The 14,794-nt window shown below is 41.1% G+C and overlaps 1 protein-coding gene across 2 annotated transcripts in view; it reads right to left on the reverse strand.

The window, feature by feature from the left end:
* The window catches only part of TOM1L1 (target of myb1 like 1 membrane trafficking protein), a 46,262-nt gene that overhangs the window by 7,649 nt on the left and 23,819 nt on the right, over positions 1-14,794 (reverse strand). For both annotated transcript variants that reach the window (XM_084862589.1, XM_084862590.1), the window contains 4 exons: positions 10,141-10,274; positions 6,023-6,080; positions 5,519-5,636; positions 3,833-3,929 (listed from right to left, as the gene is read on the reverse strand). In XM_084862589.1, coding sequence (XP_084718715.1) covers positions 3,833-3,929; positions 5,519-5,636; positions 6,023-6,080; positions 10,141-10,274 — 407 coding nt within the window. The remainder of the gene's footprint in view (positions 1-3,832; positions 3,930-5,518; positions 5,637-6,022; positions 6,081-10,140; positions 10,275-14,794) is intronic.

Here is a 14,794-nt window from a genome sequence, read left to right on the forward strand (position 1 = left end):
TGTGGCATGAAACTAACAAGGCTGCTTGCCTACTGATATCAAAGTATCAACATTCTCGATAGGATTTAAGTAAGAGCAAGTATCTCAGAACATTAAAAAAATCCAATATACAAACCAAACTTAGTAGGCACTTGAAGAACTGGAAGCATTTCAAGTGGCAAGAGAAAAGTCAAATCGACAGACGCTGATATCACAAGGACACAGGTGCTGAAATGATCTGAGATTTTAAAGCAGCTCCTGCTACAAATGCTTCAACAAGCAACTGCTCTCTTGGAAAAAACGAAAAAAACAACAAATGGAAACAGAAACCTGAGCAAAGAAACACAAGATGTGAAGAGTCGAATGGTAATTTTAGAATTGAAAAATACAATAAGTGAAATTTAACAATCACTATGGAATGAGCTCAACAACATATAGGGATGACAGAGGAAATAATCAGTGAACTTGAACATGGATCTATAGAAATTATGCAATCTAAAAAACAGGAAAAAAATAAAAGGGAGAAAAGCAATGAACAGACCCTAGGGAATCTGAGACAATGACAACAGATCTAAGATTTGTGTCAACAAGAGTCCCAGAGGGAGAGCAGAAAATGTGTAGTGTTGAAAAGGTAATTGAAGTATTTCAAATGATAAAGGCTGAAGATTTCACGATTTTGTTGATAGACATAAACTCACAGAGTCAAAAATTCAGCAGAGTAAGTTGAATGATGGCTCCCAAAAACATATGTCCTTGTTCTAATTCCTGGAACCTAAGAATGTTACCTTATTTGGAAAAAGGGTCTTTGCAGATGTATTTAAGTTAAAGATTTTGAAATGACAGTACCATCCTGTGAATCCAAAGATAAGTGAGCTTGAAAGACAAGCAGTGGGACTTCTAGAGAAAATGGCAATGTGAAGGTGGAGGCACAAAATGGAGTGATGCAGCGACGTGCCAAAAAATGCAGCCCAAAGGGGTGTGTGCTCCTGCTGAATCTTAGACTTTTAGCTTCCAGAGCTATGAGAAAATAAGTTCCTGTGGTTTTAAACCACTGAATTTGTGATCACTTTTTTTAATGGTAGCCACAGGAAACTAATACACTCAGCAAACCAAAAAGAACATAAACTAAAATCCATGCCTAAACTAAAATCATAATCAAACTATGCAAAGTTAGGGGGAAAAAATTATTGAATGCATAGTCAGAGAAAACACAGAATCTATAGGGGACAACAATTTGAATGAATATAGATTTCTCAATAGGAACCATTTAGGCCGTAAGACAGTAGAACAATGTTTAAAAACTGCTGAGGGGAAAAATGAACTGCTAACCCAGAATTCTATATCCAGTGAAAATATCCTTCAGGAACAAATATGCAATAATGACATACTCAAGTGAAATAACACTAAAATTTTTGCTTCTGATAAACCTGCTCTAAAAGAATGGCTAAAGGAAATTCTACAGACAGAAGGGAAATTATCCTGGGAGAAAATAAAGGAGAAACAGAAATGGCAAATATTACGTAAATAAAATACACTATTTGTCTCTTTCTGAGTTCTTTGAGATATACAGGGTGCCCCAAAAAAATGTATACACACTAACAGCTGATAGTTCATTTGATATTTCCTTTTTTTCAGATTTAACCCATTGGAGTTAATAATGATTCAAAGAGTGTATACAATTTTTGGGACGCCCTGTATTTGTGGGTTGCAAGCAAAATTCTATTGTCTAGTGGTAGTTTTTAACTCCAATGTATACGTATGTCATATCTATGATAACTATAATTTAAATGGGGGATCTATATGGTCACAAGACTTCCACATTTCACTCCAAATGATCAAATACTGGTTCTAAGTAGACTTAAAAGTTATGTATATTGCAATCCCTAGAGTAATCAGTTCCTGCCCCATATAGAAACTATACAAAGATACAGTCAAAATCACAATGGTAAAATGGAATGCTGAAAAAAATATCCAAATAATTCAAAGTATGCAGAAAACAGGAGTTGGGGGGCAGGGAAGGGGGGTGGGGAGAGGAGAGAGACACAAAGAAAACATTACACAATCATAGATCTTATTCCAAACACATAATTACGTTAAATAGAAATGGTTTAACCATACCAATTAAAGTCAGGAATTACGAGAATACATAAAAATGCATGATACAAGCATTTGCTATCTACAATAAACTCACTTAAAATATTTTGATACAGTTAGAAGTACAAAGATGGAACAAGATATACGATGCAAGCAAACACCAATTGAGAGAAAGCTAGAGTGGCCGTATTAATATCAAAGTAGATGTCAGGGCAAAGAACATTATAAGGGACAAAGGGGGACATTACATAATGATAAAAGGGTCAATTCACCAAGAAAATGTGACAATCCTAAATGCATATGCACTTAATAACAGAGCTTCAAAATAGATGAAGCAAACACCAATTTTACACAATCTTTTCAAGAACTAAGACACAAGGGAGTTAGTTATTTTGGTGATGGTTACATGAATCTATAGATATGTTAAAGTTTCTAGAACTGTACATTAAAAAGGGATGGGTGTCAATTTTATCATAAGGAGATTTTTAAAATTAAAGCGCAGAAAGAAAAAAAGAGCAGGCACTCAAATCAGGCCCCTTTGAATTTGAATCCCATGTATGCACTAGTTGGGTAACCTTATTTTCTTCATTTGTAAAATGAGAATGATAGGATACCTACCTCAGGCCTTTTGGGAGCACTTCTAAGAAATTAATGGGCATTTTAAAAAATATATTTTATTGATTTTTTACAGAGAGAAAGGGAGATGGATAGAGAGCTAGAAACAAGGATGAGAAACATCAACCAGCTGCCTCCTTGCACACCCCTTACTGGGGATGTGACCGCAACCAAGATACATGCCCTTGACCGGAATCGAACCTGGGACCTTTCAGTCATAGGCTGACACGCTAGCCACTGAGCCAAACCAGTTTTGGCTAATGGGCATTTCTTATTCTTCTTAGCCTATTACCTGATGGTAAGTGGGCTATAAATACGACCTATGACTTTATCCCTTCATCACTGTTTTGATCCTTTCTGTTATGAATAATTTCAGCACTCTTTTGTTCTGTGATGAACACATTATACTGCAAACACAGGGGAAAATCTCAAGACATAAGACATTAGGATGGTTTATTTTGTCTCTACTGCTGAATCAGAATTTCTGGTGGCCAGAGCCACCCAAGTGATCTTCATGCATAAGAAGACCCATGAGATCACAGAGTAAAATAAGCAGCTATTAGCTAGAACTGCTATTTAATAGCATATGAACTGGGACAAGTTCTATTCCCTAAGTTTCAGCCTTTCCTCCCATAAAATGAGAATAATGGTAACAGCATTGACCCAAGAACTTTGGCAAGAATTAAATGAAATGAACAAAAACAGCTTAGCAAAGCACCTGGCTCATAGCAAGTCCTTGGTTACTGGTGTGGCCATGACTCTTCACGATTCTGAACCTCATTTCCCTTCTCCTTCCTCTGTCATCGTATTTCCTCTACTTCTGTTACCAATTTAAAACAGGAACAGATACAGAGACAATTCATTGAAGGCTTATGACCTACCAAGTGCTATATTAGGAGGTACATACAGCATCTCACAGAATCTTTGTAAGATCCTAGGAAGTATTCTTAGAAGAAATGGAAGGCTTATGCTGGGTAAGTATCATGTCCAAAGTCACAGAGCTAGTAGGAAGCAGCATGCTGAGATCCCGACTCAGGTCTGTCTGATTCCCAAGTCTCTGGTTTTCCTACCATGTCATGCTTTCTGGAGTATGAGGCATCAGAAGGAGGTGGTGAGGGTTCTGGAGTATGACGGACATACTTACATGGCTGGGTCTGTGTTTTCCAAGGCTAGCAGATCCATTTGTGGGCGAGGACTGGGCTGCAAGCTGTTCATTATCACAGGAGTTGTAGAGCTGAAACCTAGGACACAAAATGGACATGTTGCCAAAACCAGTTTGGCTCAGTGGAAACAGCATCAGCCTGAGGATTGAAGGGTCCCAGGTTCGATTCCGGTCAAGGGCATGTACCTTGGTTGCGGGCATGTCCCCAGTAGGGGATGTGTAGGAAGCAGCTGATCGATGTTTCTCTCTCATCGATGTTTCTAACTCTCTATCCCTTTCTCTTCCTCTCTGTAAAAAACCAATTAAAAATATATATATATTTTAAATGGACATGCTGTTTGGCTAGAAAACATTTTGTTGGTAATTTGTTCTGTTGGCTTTTCCATGGGGGGTGGGGGGCGGGGGGAGGATGGGAAGAGGAGAGAGAGATTTCTGTCACCATAAAATTATAGAACTTCCTCAAACGGAAATTAAAGGGCCTCTTTTAGGGTAACTGGGAAGAGAGAAATTCCCTGCCACAGGAGAGGTTGTTGAGAAAGTAACAAATGTTAATGTGCTGGGTTTTCTAAAATTCCAAGCTCATCAGGAAGGAAGGAGATTTTGCATGTCTTGTTCTGCCAACTTCCAAAGTAAAAATCAGCTGTATATTCAGAGCTCTACCCTGACCTCCCCAAATTCCTAATTTCCCATCTTAAGTGAGACACCCCAAAGAGAATAACTATCTCCCGCCCCCTTGCCCCCGGAAAATGCCTGATAAAAATGTAAGAAAAGTCTTTAATGAAATAGACTCCACACATGCCACTGCTCTAGCAAGCCAGCAGTCAGCATTTCAGAAATGAAGGAAGTTACAGGAAAACCACAAATTCAGTCATACCAAATATTCTGACTCTGGAAAAAAAAAAAAACCTCCTAATATAGGAAAATAAACGGATTTCAGTTTGGCAAAAACTTCTGGACATCAGCATTTTTCATAATCCTTATTCTATAATTTACCCAGGTTTTTTTTTTTTTTTTTTTGAGAGACTAGTAGGACATAACAAATAAGATAGGTAACCCCAAGCCAACATTTCACTTTATAAACATTGTTTCTTTACCTTCACAGAAACCCATTAACATAACCCTTGCTCTGACTTGATAAGGGTAGGGAAGTCTCAGAGGTTAGGTGACTAAGAGGTGGCAGAACTGGGATTTCAACTTGGACTCTCCTCTGACTCCAAAGCCTGTTTCCTCCTCTACATTTTGCCACTGTGTAGATAAGGCCTCCCAATTCCTGAATTCCTCTACATCAAATACTCCCTTATCTGATGCTGTAGTATGGCAGAGAAACCCAAAGACAATAATGTGTGGGTTCAGAGTAGACTTAAGTACCAGCCATGGAATTGAACAACCTCTACAAAGCAGCCATGGGAATGCCAGGAGATTCTAAGCCAGTGGGATGAGTTTCAAGGACCTCCTCCGCCCGTCACATCCCTTTCCCGTGCTGGGTAGAACCCAACAACCATTGGCCAAGAAGTAATTACATCTCCTGATACAGTCCTGCTATTCAAACTAATGCCAGTCCTTTTCTGGTTGCGTTTCATCATGAAACAAAGGAGATCTGTTTCGCCTTACGCTCTTCTGCTGGCCTAAAAGACCTGCATGCTTCCCTCTGATTATTTTGCTCCTTACTTAAGTCTGAAAGCTGAGCATTCATGGCGTTGACCTCTTCCAGAGTAGCCCTATGATTCGGAGTGCTGGGACTTAGGTCAAGAAGATCACAGGATGGGGCAGAAGGTTCAGTGGCAGTCTGAAAATAAAGCAAACACAAATATAATTTAAAAACAAAACAAAACAAAAAAAAACTCTGGCAGGTCATTTATCACTTAGGCTTTCTCCCTGGAAGCTTTCCTTTGGAGAAAAGAAGATCCTATTTGGATCCATTCCATAGACAACAATGAGTACCAATCACATCTCACCCTCTACATGGGTTCCTGCTTAATTAGAGCGTCTTTTAATGACCTCTCATTAATAACTTGACATCAAGTTATTGAGGCAAGTACTGTATACCACCAAAACCACCCCAATTGTTAAGGAATGAGTCTCCTTTTCTAAGGCTTATTTTAACATAAGCCTTGCTCCATACAGTTTGTAAACTGTCCAATTGTGTATTTTAAAACATTTCTATTCACTTACATTGGTGTCTTCCCTCCGATTATTTTGCTCCAAAATCCTTTGTTGGTTTCGAGTAAACCTATTTGAATTTGCAACATGGAAATATTGAAAAAAAAATGCACATGAAAATGCTACAAAACTTAGCAAATTATTAATATGCAAATATTTAGGGACAAAGACCATGAGCTTCATCACCACTCAATTCCCAGTAAAATACTTTAATCACTTTTTTCCGTTTAGTATAGAGGTAATGAATGATGCCCTTGAAGAAAACAGCAAGAATATGGAAAAGTATTAAAAATAATAAAATTCCATCCCCTAGAAGAGGTTCCTAATCATTTTTGTCACCTAGAAACTGTCCTTAATATTACGATGTCTTTTCTCCCAGTATATTTTCCTGAAGGCTAATCTATTTCAAACTTAATTGGAATTATACTTTACAGTTTTCTGCATCCTAATTCAATACTTGGCAAGCATTTTTCTAGTTACTCAGAAGTTCAATTGTTAGTGGCTGCATATTTTACTTTATGAATGTACCACATATTTAACTTTTCTTATTATTCCCAATTACTTAAGGTGTTCCAATTTTGCCATTATAATTTTCCACTGAAAATTTAAATGCATTTATCATATTTTCACTATCTTCATTTTTATAAGACATCTGATACCTACTAACAATATTGAGCTTTTATAACATTTTAAAATTTTATACTGCTCATACACTGGGGGTAAAGGAGGAATAGTTAAATAAATAAACAAAGTAATGGCCTTGAAAAAATAGTAAAAGTTGAAGGTAGTCGCGCAAGGTTCAAGAACCAGCATTATTATCAAGTAGTCATATGACCGTGGATATGATTTCCTGATCCTTATTTCAACCACTTCATCAGAAAGTTTTTTTTTTCAGGGGCAAGATGTCAGTAGATAATACAGGTGGATGGATGTGGAAATGCTTTGCAAGCTAAGAGTGGCTCTAGAAACATGGAATGAATAGTATGACACATCAACTCTGTGAACCTAAACACTTGAAAGATGAAAAGCTTCCAAATCATTGGACCATGCACTTGGTTTTAAAGATTTCTCCCTTTCTGAAACACATGTGATTTTTCTCCTGTCGACTTCTGCCATTGGCTTCTTGTAGGCTAGTTAGTGACGAGTGTGAACACCCTTCACAGGTCCAGTTCCATTTCCTTATTTGCATGACTATTTTTATATGTTCACATTAAAAATTTCCTCATTGGCTGCCCTGGTTTTTCATAGACTATTTTTCTTCACATAAAATATTCTCCCACCGCCAAAACCGGTTTGGCTCAATGAATAGAGCATCAGCTTGGGGACTGAAAGGTCCCGGGTTCGATTCCGGTCAAGGGTATGTACCTTGGTTGCAGGCATATCCCCAGTAGGGGGTGTGCAAGAGGTAGCTGATCGATGACTATCTCTCATCAATGTTTCTAACTCTCAATCTCTCTCCCTTCCTCTCTGTACAAAATCAATAAAAATATATTAAAAAAATATATATTCTCCCACCAAAACCAGTTTGGCTCAGTGGATAGAGCGTCAGCCTGTGGACTCAAGGGTCCCGGGTTCGATTCCAGTCAAGGGCATGTACCTTGGTTGCGGGCACATCCCCAGTAGGGAGTGTGCAGGAAGCAGCTGGTCAATGTTTCTCTCTCATCGATGTTTCTAACTCTCTATCCCTCTCTCTTCCTCTCTGTAAAAAAATCAATAAAACATATTTAAAAAAAAAAGAATTTAGACTTAATCTTAAAAAAAAAAAAAAAAAAAAAAAAAAAAAAAGGAGAATCCAAGATGGCTGCTCGGGTAGGCACCTAGCCGCAGCCGCATGCAACAATTTCAATAAAATACAACTAAAATATAAAATGGACATTACCCAGAACTACAGGAAAGTCAACTGACTGGAAATTCTACAACGAGAAGTAAGGAGAAAACCAGAAGGAAGCGCGGAGGAGCTGTAAAAGCCCAAGGTACGGAGACACGCGGCGCGCGCGCACGGAGAGGACGGAGCCGGAGAGGAGGGAGGCCGAGTGCCTGGCTGGCGTTCCCTAGCGGGAAGGAGATAAACACTCCGACTGTGCTGGGCCCCCGACTGCTCTGAACCCCCGTTCTAGGCCAGACCCCGGGGACCCAGGCTCATCCAGAGGGAGCTGGGCTGTAAGGCGGTACCCGGGGAAGCCGCAAAAGGAGGTCCCAGAGGCGCGCACACTGTGCGCAGAGAAGGGCCCGCCGGCTGTGCCGTAGGACTGCCCTGGCGGGAAGGAGACAGGCTCCAGACTGCTCTGAACGCCATCTCCAACTCCACTTCCAACTGAACTGAACCCCAGTTTCGGGCCCATTGCGGGAGAGCTTACACTGTTTGGTAGCAGGCGAAAATCGAGGGCACCTTTCTCTCAGAGGCGCTTGCAACAAGTACTGAAGGACCCTGAGTCTCAGGAGTCGCATAGGGCGGGGCTGACGGAAGCCAAGGCTGTAGGCTCCACCCTGAAACTCCGCCCCATCAGAAAAGCTGCCTGCGAAAATGCCTAAACCAAATAGATCACAAACGAAAGAAATGGAGGACAAAAAGCGACTGGATATAGAGTTCAAAACCACACTTATAAGGTTTTTCAAGAGACTCCTAGAAAAGGCCGATAAAATAAATGAGACCTATGAGGATATGAAAAGGGATCAACAAGAAATGCTAAGGGATCAACAAGAAATAAAGAATACATTGTCTGAAATAAAAAATATTCTACAGAGTCCTAAAAACAGAATAGAAGATCGCAAGAATCAAGTCAAAGATTTGGAACATAAAGAGCCAGAAGACACTCCTCTGCAGAAGCTAGAAGGCAAGAGAATCCAGAAAATTGAAGATAATGTAAGAAACCTCTGGGACAACTTCAAACGATCCAACATCAGAATCATGGGGGTCCCAGAAGATGAGAGAGAGCAAGATATCGAAAACATACTGAAAGAAATAGTGACAGAAAACTTCCCCCACCTGGGGAAAGAATTGGACTTACAAGTCCAGGAAGCACACAGAACTCCAAATAAGAGGAATCCAAAGAGGACCACACCAAGACAAATCATAATTAAGATTCCAAGAGCAAAGGACAAAGAGAGAATATTAAAAGCAGCAAGAGCTAAGCAGGTGGTTACCTATAAAGGAGCACCTATACGATTGTCAGCTGATTTCTCAACAGAAACCATGCAGGCCAGACGGGAATGGCAAGAAATATTCAAGGTGATGAATAGCAAGAACCTACAGCCAAAAATACTCTACCCAGCAAAGCTATCACTCAGAATTGAAGGTCAGATAAAGAGCTTCACTAATAAAAAAAAGCTAAAGGAGTTCATCACCACCAAACCAGAATTATATGAATTGCTGAAGGGGGTTCTTTCAGAAGAGAAAGTAAATAAAGATAAAAATTATGAACAACAAATACGTAACTATCAACAAGTGAATCTAAAAACCAAGGAAATTAAAAAAAAAATCTGATGAACAATATTAACTGTTGAATATAATAGAATCAGAGGTATGGAAGGGGAGTGAACTGATGATTCTTGGGGAAAAGGGGAGAGGGGAATGTGGGAAGAGACTGAACATAAACTGTGCACCTATGGATGAGGACAATGGGGAGTGGGGAAAGGGCAGAGGGTGGGGTGGGAAGGGGGGGGAAAGGAACACTTGTAATAATATGAACAATAAAAATTTATTTAAAAAAAAAAAAAAAAAAAAAAAAGAAATTCTCTCCTCTTCCCCTCCCCTATTCTTCTCCATCCCAAACTCAAGGTCAACTTCACATTCCCTGAGACTTTGTTTACAGCACTCATCTATCCCAGAGCCTAGGAGGTGCTCAGTGCAGACAGCATTAGGTGACAGAGTCCAGGCCCGCTCACAGGTTAGAGGTTTACGCAGCCCCGATGCCCAGTGCTCCCAGCACTGCTCATTCTCACAGGCCACATCACAGGCTCCCAGAAGGCCAGGACCGAGATCCCTATCTTGGGAGGGAGGCGGCCTTGTCCTGAAACTGTTCTTGATTTTCCTGAGTGTTTACCTTGTAGGCCCTCTAATAAGAACGCTGAGTAACTGGTGGTGAAACCAGACTTGGAGGAGTGTTGGAGAGACTGCACCTTCTGCTCACCTCTCGTAGCCAAGGATGGCGTTATTCAGATCCTCATTCACTTGGATGAGCTCAATAGTTACGTCTTCATTCTCCACCACCACGAGCAGGTCCATGATTCGCTCCTGCATCTCCCGACCCGTCTTGTAAAGTTTCTGTCAAAGAGAGGAGAGAGCTTTCTTCTTCTATGCTTAGGAATGTTCTAGAAAGACAACTGATTCACCAATCTGTATACACCTGTGACCACCTCCCTCCACCTTGAGTCACCGACAGGAGATTACCAAATATTTAATTATGGATAGCTGATCCTTCCTATGAGAACACAGTGAATTATAAGTGATATTTTCCTCTAAAAAATCAGAACAGGTGTCATGAGGACAAATTGGTGGCCTGCATGGAACACAGGACTTGAAATTAGAAGCAGAATTTGGGACTTCTGGATGGACTGCTTATTAGCTGTACTGTTGGAGGGGGGAAGTGGGGGAGGACAATCAGGAATCACTTGTTTTTTTTAATCTCGATTTTCTCATTTGATAAATGAAAATTATACTACTGGCCACGTCTGTTTCAAGAGCTGACATTTAAATAAAAATGAGGAGAATGAGGGAGGTAGGGAAGAGTAAGAGAGGGATAAATGGTGATGGATGGAGACTCCACTTGGAGTAATGAACACACAGTACAGTGCACAGATGGTGTGTTGTACAGTTGGGCACTTGAAACCTGTATAATTTTGTTAGCCAGAGTCACCCCAATAAATTCAACAAAAAGGAAAGAAATAAAGTAAAATGAGATGTGCATGAGGAGGAATTCTGTAGCCACAACGTACAACATACAACAGAAAATAGGTCATTCTCAGAGACAGTGACAGAAAGTAGTTCAACATTTACAGCAACGTGGTTTTCCCATTCTGTTTTACTTAAATAAACATTTAAAACCTTTAAATTACAGTTACAGCATCACATTCCAAGATGAATGGAATCAGAATTTTAAAAGGAGTCCTGGATAATACCTTTATTCGAATGACCTAGAATCCCAGCAGCAAGCCTCAGAAGCCTACAGTGAGTCTACAACTGGGGCTGAGGGGCTGGGAATCTACCTTTATTTTTTTAAAATATATTTTATTGATTTTTTACAGAGAGGAAGGGAGAGGGATAGAGAGCTAGAAACTTCGATGAGAGAGAAACATCGACCAGCTGCCTCCTACACACCCCCTACTAGGGATGTGCCCACAACCTATGTACATGCCCTTGACCGGAGTGGAACCTGGGACCTTGCAGTCCGCAGACCGACGCTCTATCCACTGAGCCAAACTGGCTTCGGCTTTTTTTTTTTTTTTTTTTTTTTAAAGAAGCATCAGGCCAAAACCTGTTTGGCTCAGTGGATAGAGCGTCGGCCTGTGGACTGAAGGGTCCCGGGTTCGATTCCGGTCAAGGGCATGTACCTTGGCTGTGAGCACATCCCCGGTGGGGGGTGTGCAGGAGGCAGCTGATCGATGTTTCTTCTCATCGATGTTTCTAGTTCTCTGTCCCTCTTCCTTCCTCTCTGTGAAAAATTAATAATATATATATATATATATAAAGAAGCATCAGAAGTGTTTCTTATACACACTGACATTTGCAAACTATTGCCTTGCAACTGACCTCCTCCCAGGCTAACCTCCAAGTAATCCTGAGAAGTGTAACGCTGACAGTAATACTCCTTCAAATCCACCTTGGCTGGAATTTGCCAATAGACGACTAACATCACACAAACACACAGGGATGTTTCCCCTTTCAAAATGAAAGCGGCCGGACTTGCTAAGTCATCGCACTGTTGCATTATCTGATATTTTCCCCCTCAAGAAAGAGCCGCTGAAAAACTGACACTTCACGGAACCATTTAGAGTCTCAAACAATCTATTACAAGGCTCTGACAGGAAATCTCTAAATAAATAAATCAAACCATTACCAGCTGCCATTTAGACTCCGAGGGAAAAGCCACTGCTTCTCCACAAAATCATAACAAAAATATGTGCAAGACAAAGGGAAGTGAAAAGCGGTGGTGAAAAGCGAGACGGACAGATCGGGGCCAGATTCTGGGTTTTACACCTGCAACACGCAGCCAGAAAACAGTCCTATTTGCTAAATAAAGGCTTGGCCACTCTTAGCTGTGCTAACCAACTTTTTCCCTTACACGTCCAGGTATTACAATATTTTCTGATCTGTGGGCCCTTTGTTCTCCGTCAGAAGGACCCCACTCTGCATTATACCCAGAAATCACCCGCAGACTCAATGTAAGCTGAGCTGGGCTCACTTATGGCCACTGGAATGAACGAGAAGAGTCTTTAGACTCAGTAGGCCAAAGGCTTCTCGCATACACAGACCTGACATGGAATTTAGTTACATTTTAGTTTTAGGGTTTTTGGTTTTTTGTTTTTTTGTTTGTTTTTTAAATCTATAAGACAAAGATAACCAACTATCTGGTAGGGTGGTTGTAAAAATAGGAAATAATTGGCCGAAACTATTATAGTTTGTTGCAATGGATAGAGCATAGGCCTGCGGACTGAAGGGTCCTGGGTTCGATTCCGGTCAAGGGCATGTACCTTGGTTGCGGGCACATCCCCAGTAGGGGTTGTGCAAGAGGCAGCTGATCGGTAATTCTCTCTCGTCAATGTTTCTAACTCTCTATCCCTCTCTCTTCCTCTCTGTAAAAAAATCAATAAAATATATTTTAAAAAAAAAATAGGAAATATGCCGAGGCCGGTTTGGCTCAATGGATAGAGCGTCGGCTTGGGGACTGAAGGGTCCTGGGTTCGATTCCGGTCAAGGGCATGTACCTTGGTTGCGGGCATATCCCCAGTAGGGTGTGTGCAAGAGGCAGCTGATCGATGAGTCTCTCTCTCATCGATGTTTCTAACTCTCTATCTCTCTCCCTTCCTCTCTGTAAAAAATCAATAAAATATATTAAAAAAAAATTAAAAAAAAATAGGAAATAATTGGAACAGCCCTGTGTCTGGAATACAATGGGGAGTCAAGAAATGCATGATGGTTGAATAAGGAGGGTTCACTAGAAGCTTAACTAGATAACTAGTACCCTCCTGTAATGTTCACACCACTACCAGGACACAATATTATGCAAAGGCAAGGACTCGGAGCAGCATTTAACACAATCCCCTGATGAATGAGGACTGCTCCTTTGTTCCTGTGTTTGGGAGTGCACAGAAATTATTCTCCTTGCTCCCTGGCAGCCTTGCTAGAACAATGTCAAGATCAAGGGACTCCAGTGGCTGTTAGAGGCCCGAGACAAAAAAAAAAAAAAAAGTAGTCATTAATCTGAAATGAATTTGCAACCAACATCATTAGCCCCCATCACATGAAGATCCTCCCTCTGCCCTCTGGACACAGACAGAGAGGAAACATGAAAGGAACACCACATCTCTCAGCAGGTTTGCAAGGCAGAGTGCGCCAAACCTCTTCAAACACCAGCCCACTCTGATCTGTGCCATTGATGTCTGTCTCCGAGGAGGGCCAAGCCACCTGGAAATGGTGCAGATCAAGCGCCACGGACCAAAAGGACGGGTCAAACACTCCCCACAGCAGGCACCTGCAGGGCTGTGCGTGTGGGAAGCCAGGGGGCGGGAGCCAAAAAACACAGAGCAACAGCTGCTGCTGCGTCTGTCCAGCACAGAGCCCCTGGAACTGCCCCCTTTCATATCATATCAAAGCAGTAGGCAGGCTTCTAAGTCACAGTGAACTGAACAATCAATGCAAAAGTCTTTGGAGCAAAACAAGGAGCTCACTGATGGCTTCCTCTTTTGACATCCAGAGGCTCCTACTCCTCAGGAGTTAAGGAAGGAGCTCTCTCTGCACTTTCAACTCTGACTCGAATTGTCCCATATGCACCAACCTGATAAGAGCGCCGAGTAACTGGTGGTGAAACAAACTCAATTAGATCAACTCAATATAAAGGAAAAGAAGCCCTAATTGGTTTGGCTCAGTGGATAGAGCATCAGCCTGTGGACTCAAGGGTCCCAGGTTCAATTCCAATCAAGGGCATGTACCTTGGTTGTGGGCACATCCCCAGTAGGGGGCGTGCAGGAGGCAAGCTGATCAATGTTTTTCTCTCATTGATGTTTCTAACTCTCTATCCTTCTCCCTTCCTCTCTGTAAAAAAAAAATCAATATAAAGGGAAAGAAAGGTGTCCGAACATCTCCCCTGAAAAAGTGAATACAGAAAGAAGCCTTACTTGATAGCCATCTCTAGAAATAATATCTGCATGCAATATTATTTCATTACTCCCATTATCAGCCCACACCATATTTCCTCTCTCCAGGGCACCGCACCCAGGCTGAAAGAGACCCAAAGAACGTCTCTATCTGCTCAGAATAAAAACTATCCCCCACCCTAAAACCAAACATCTCTCAACCCAACTTGGCCCTGCAGTCTCTTTTGCCTTATACAAGGTCAGCTGAGTGAATGACAAATGAATTGTCAAGATAACCCTCAAGAAGATCAGCTCATTAGGACCCTTCTGACTCTGTCCCAACTATAAGAGTTGTCAACCTTTGACTTACAGAAAAGTTTGTTTTCATTAACTCTTTAGCCCACTACACCCCAGGTCTTCCCCTGTCTATTGTCTGTGTCCATGGTCTATGCATATCCTATATAATAAAAGGCTAATATGCAAATCGACCAG

The sequence above is a fragment of the Pipistrellus hanaki genome (assembly GCF_964339955.1).
Source record: "Pipistrellus hanaki genome assembly, chromosome: 16".
NCBI classification, from domain to species: Eukaryota; Metazoa; Chordata; class Mammalia; order Chiroptera; family Vespertilionidae; genus Pipistrellus; species Pipistrellus hanaki.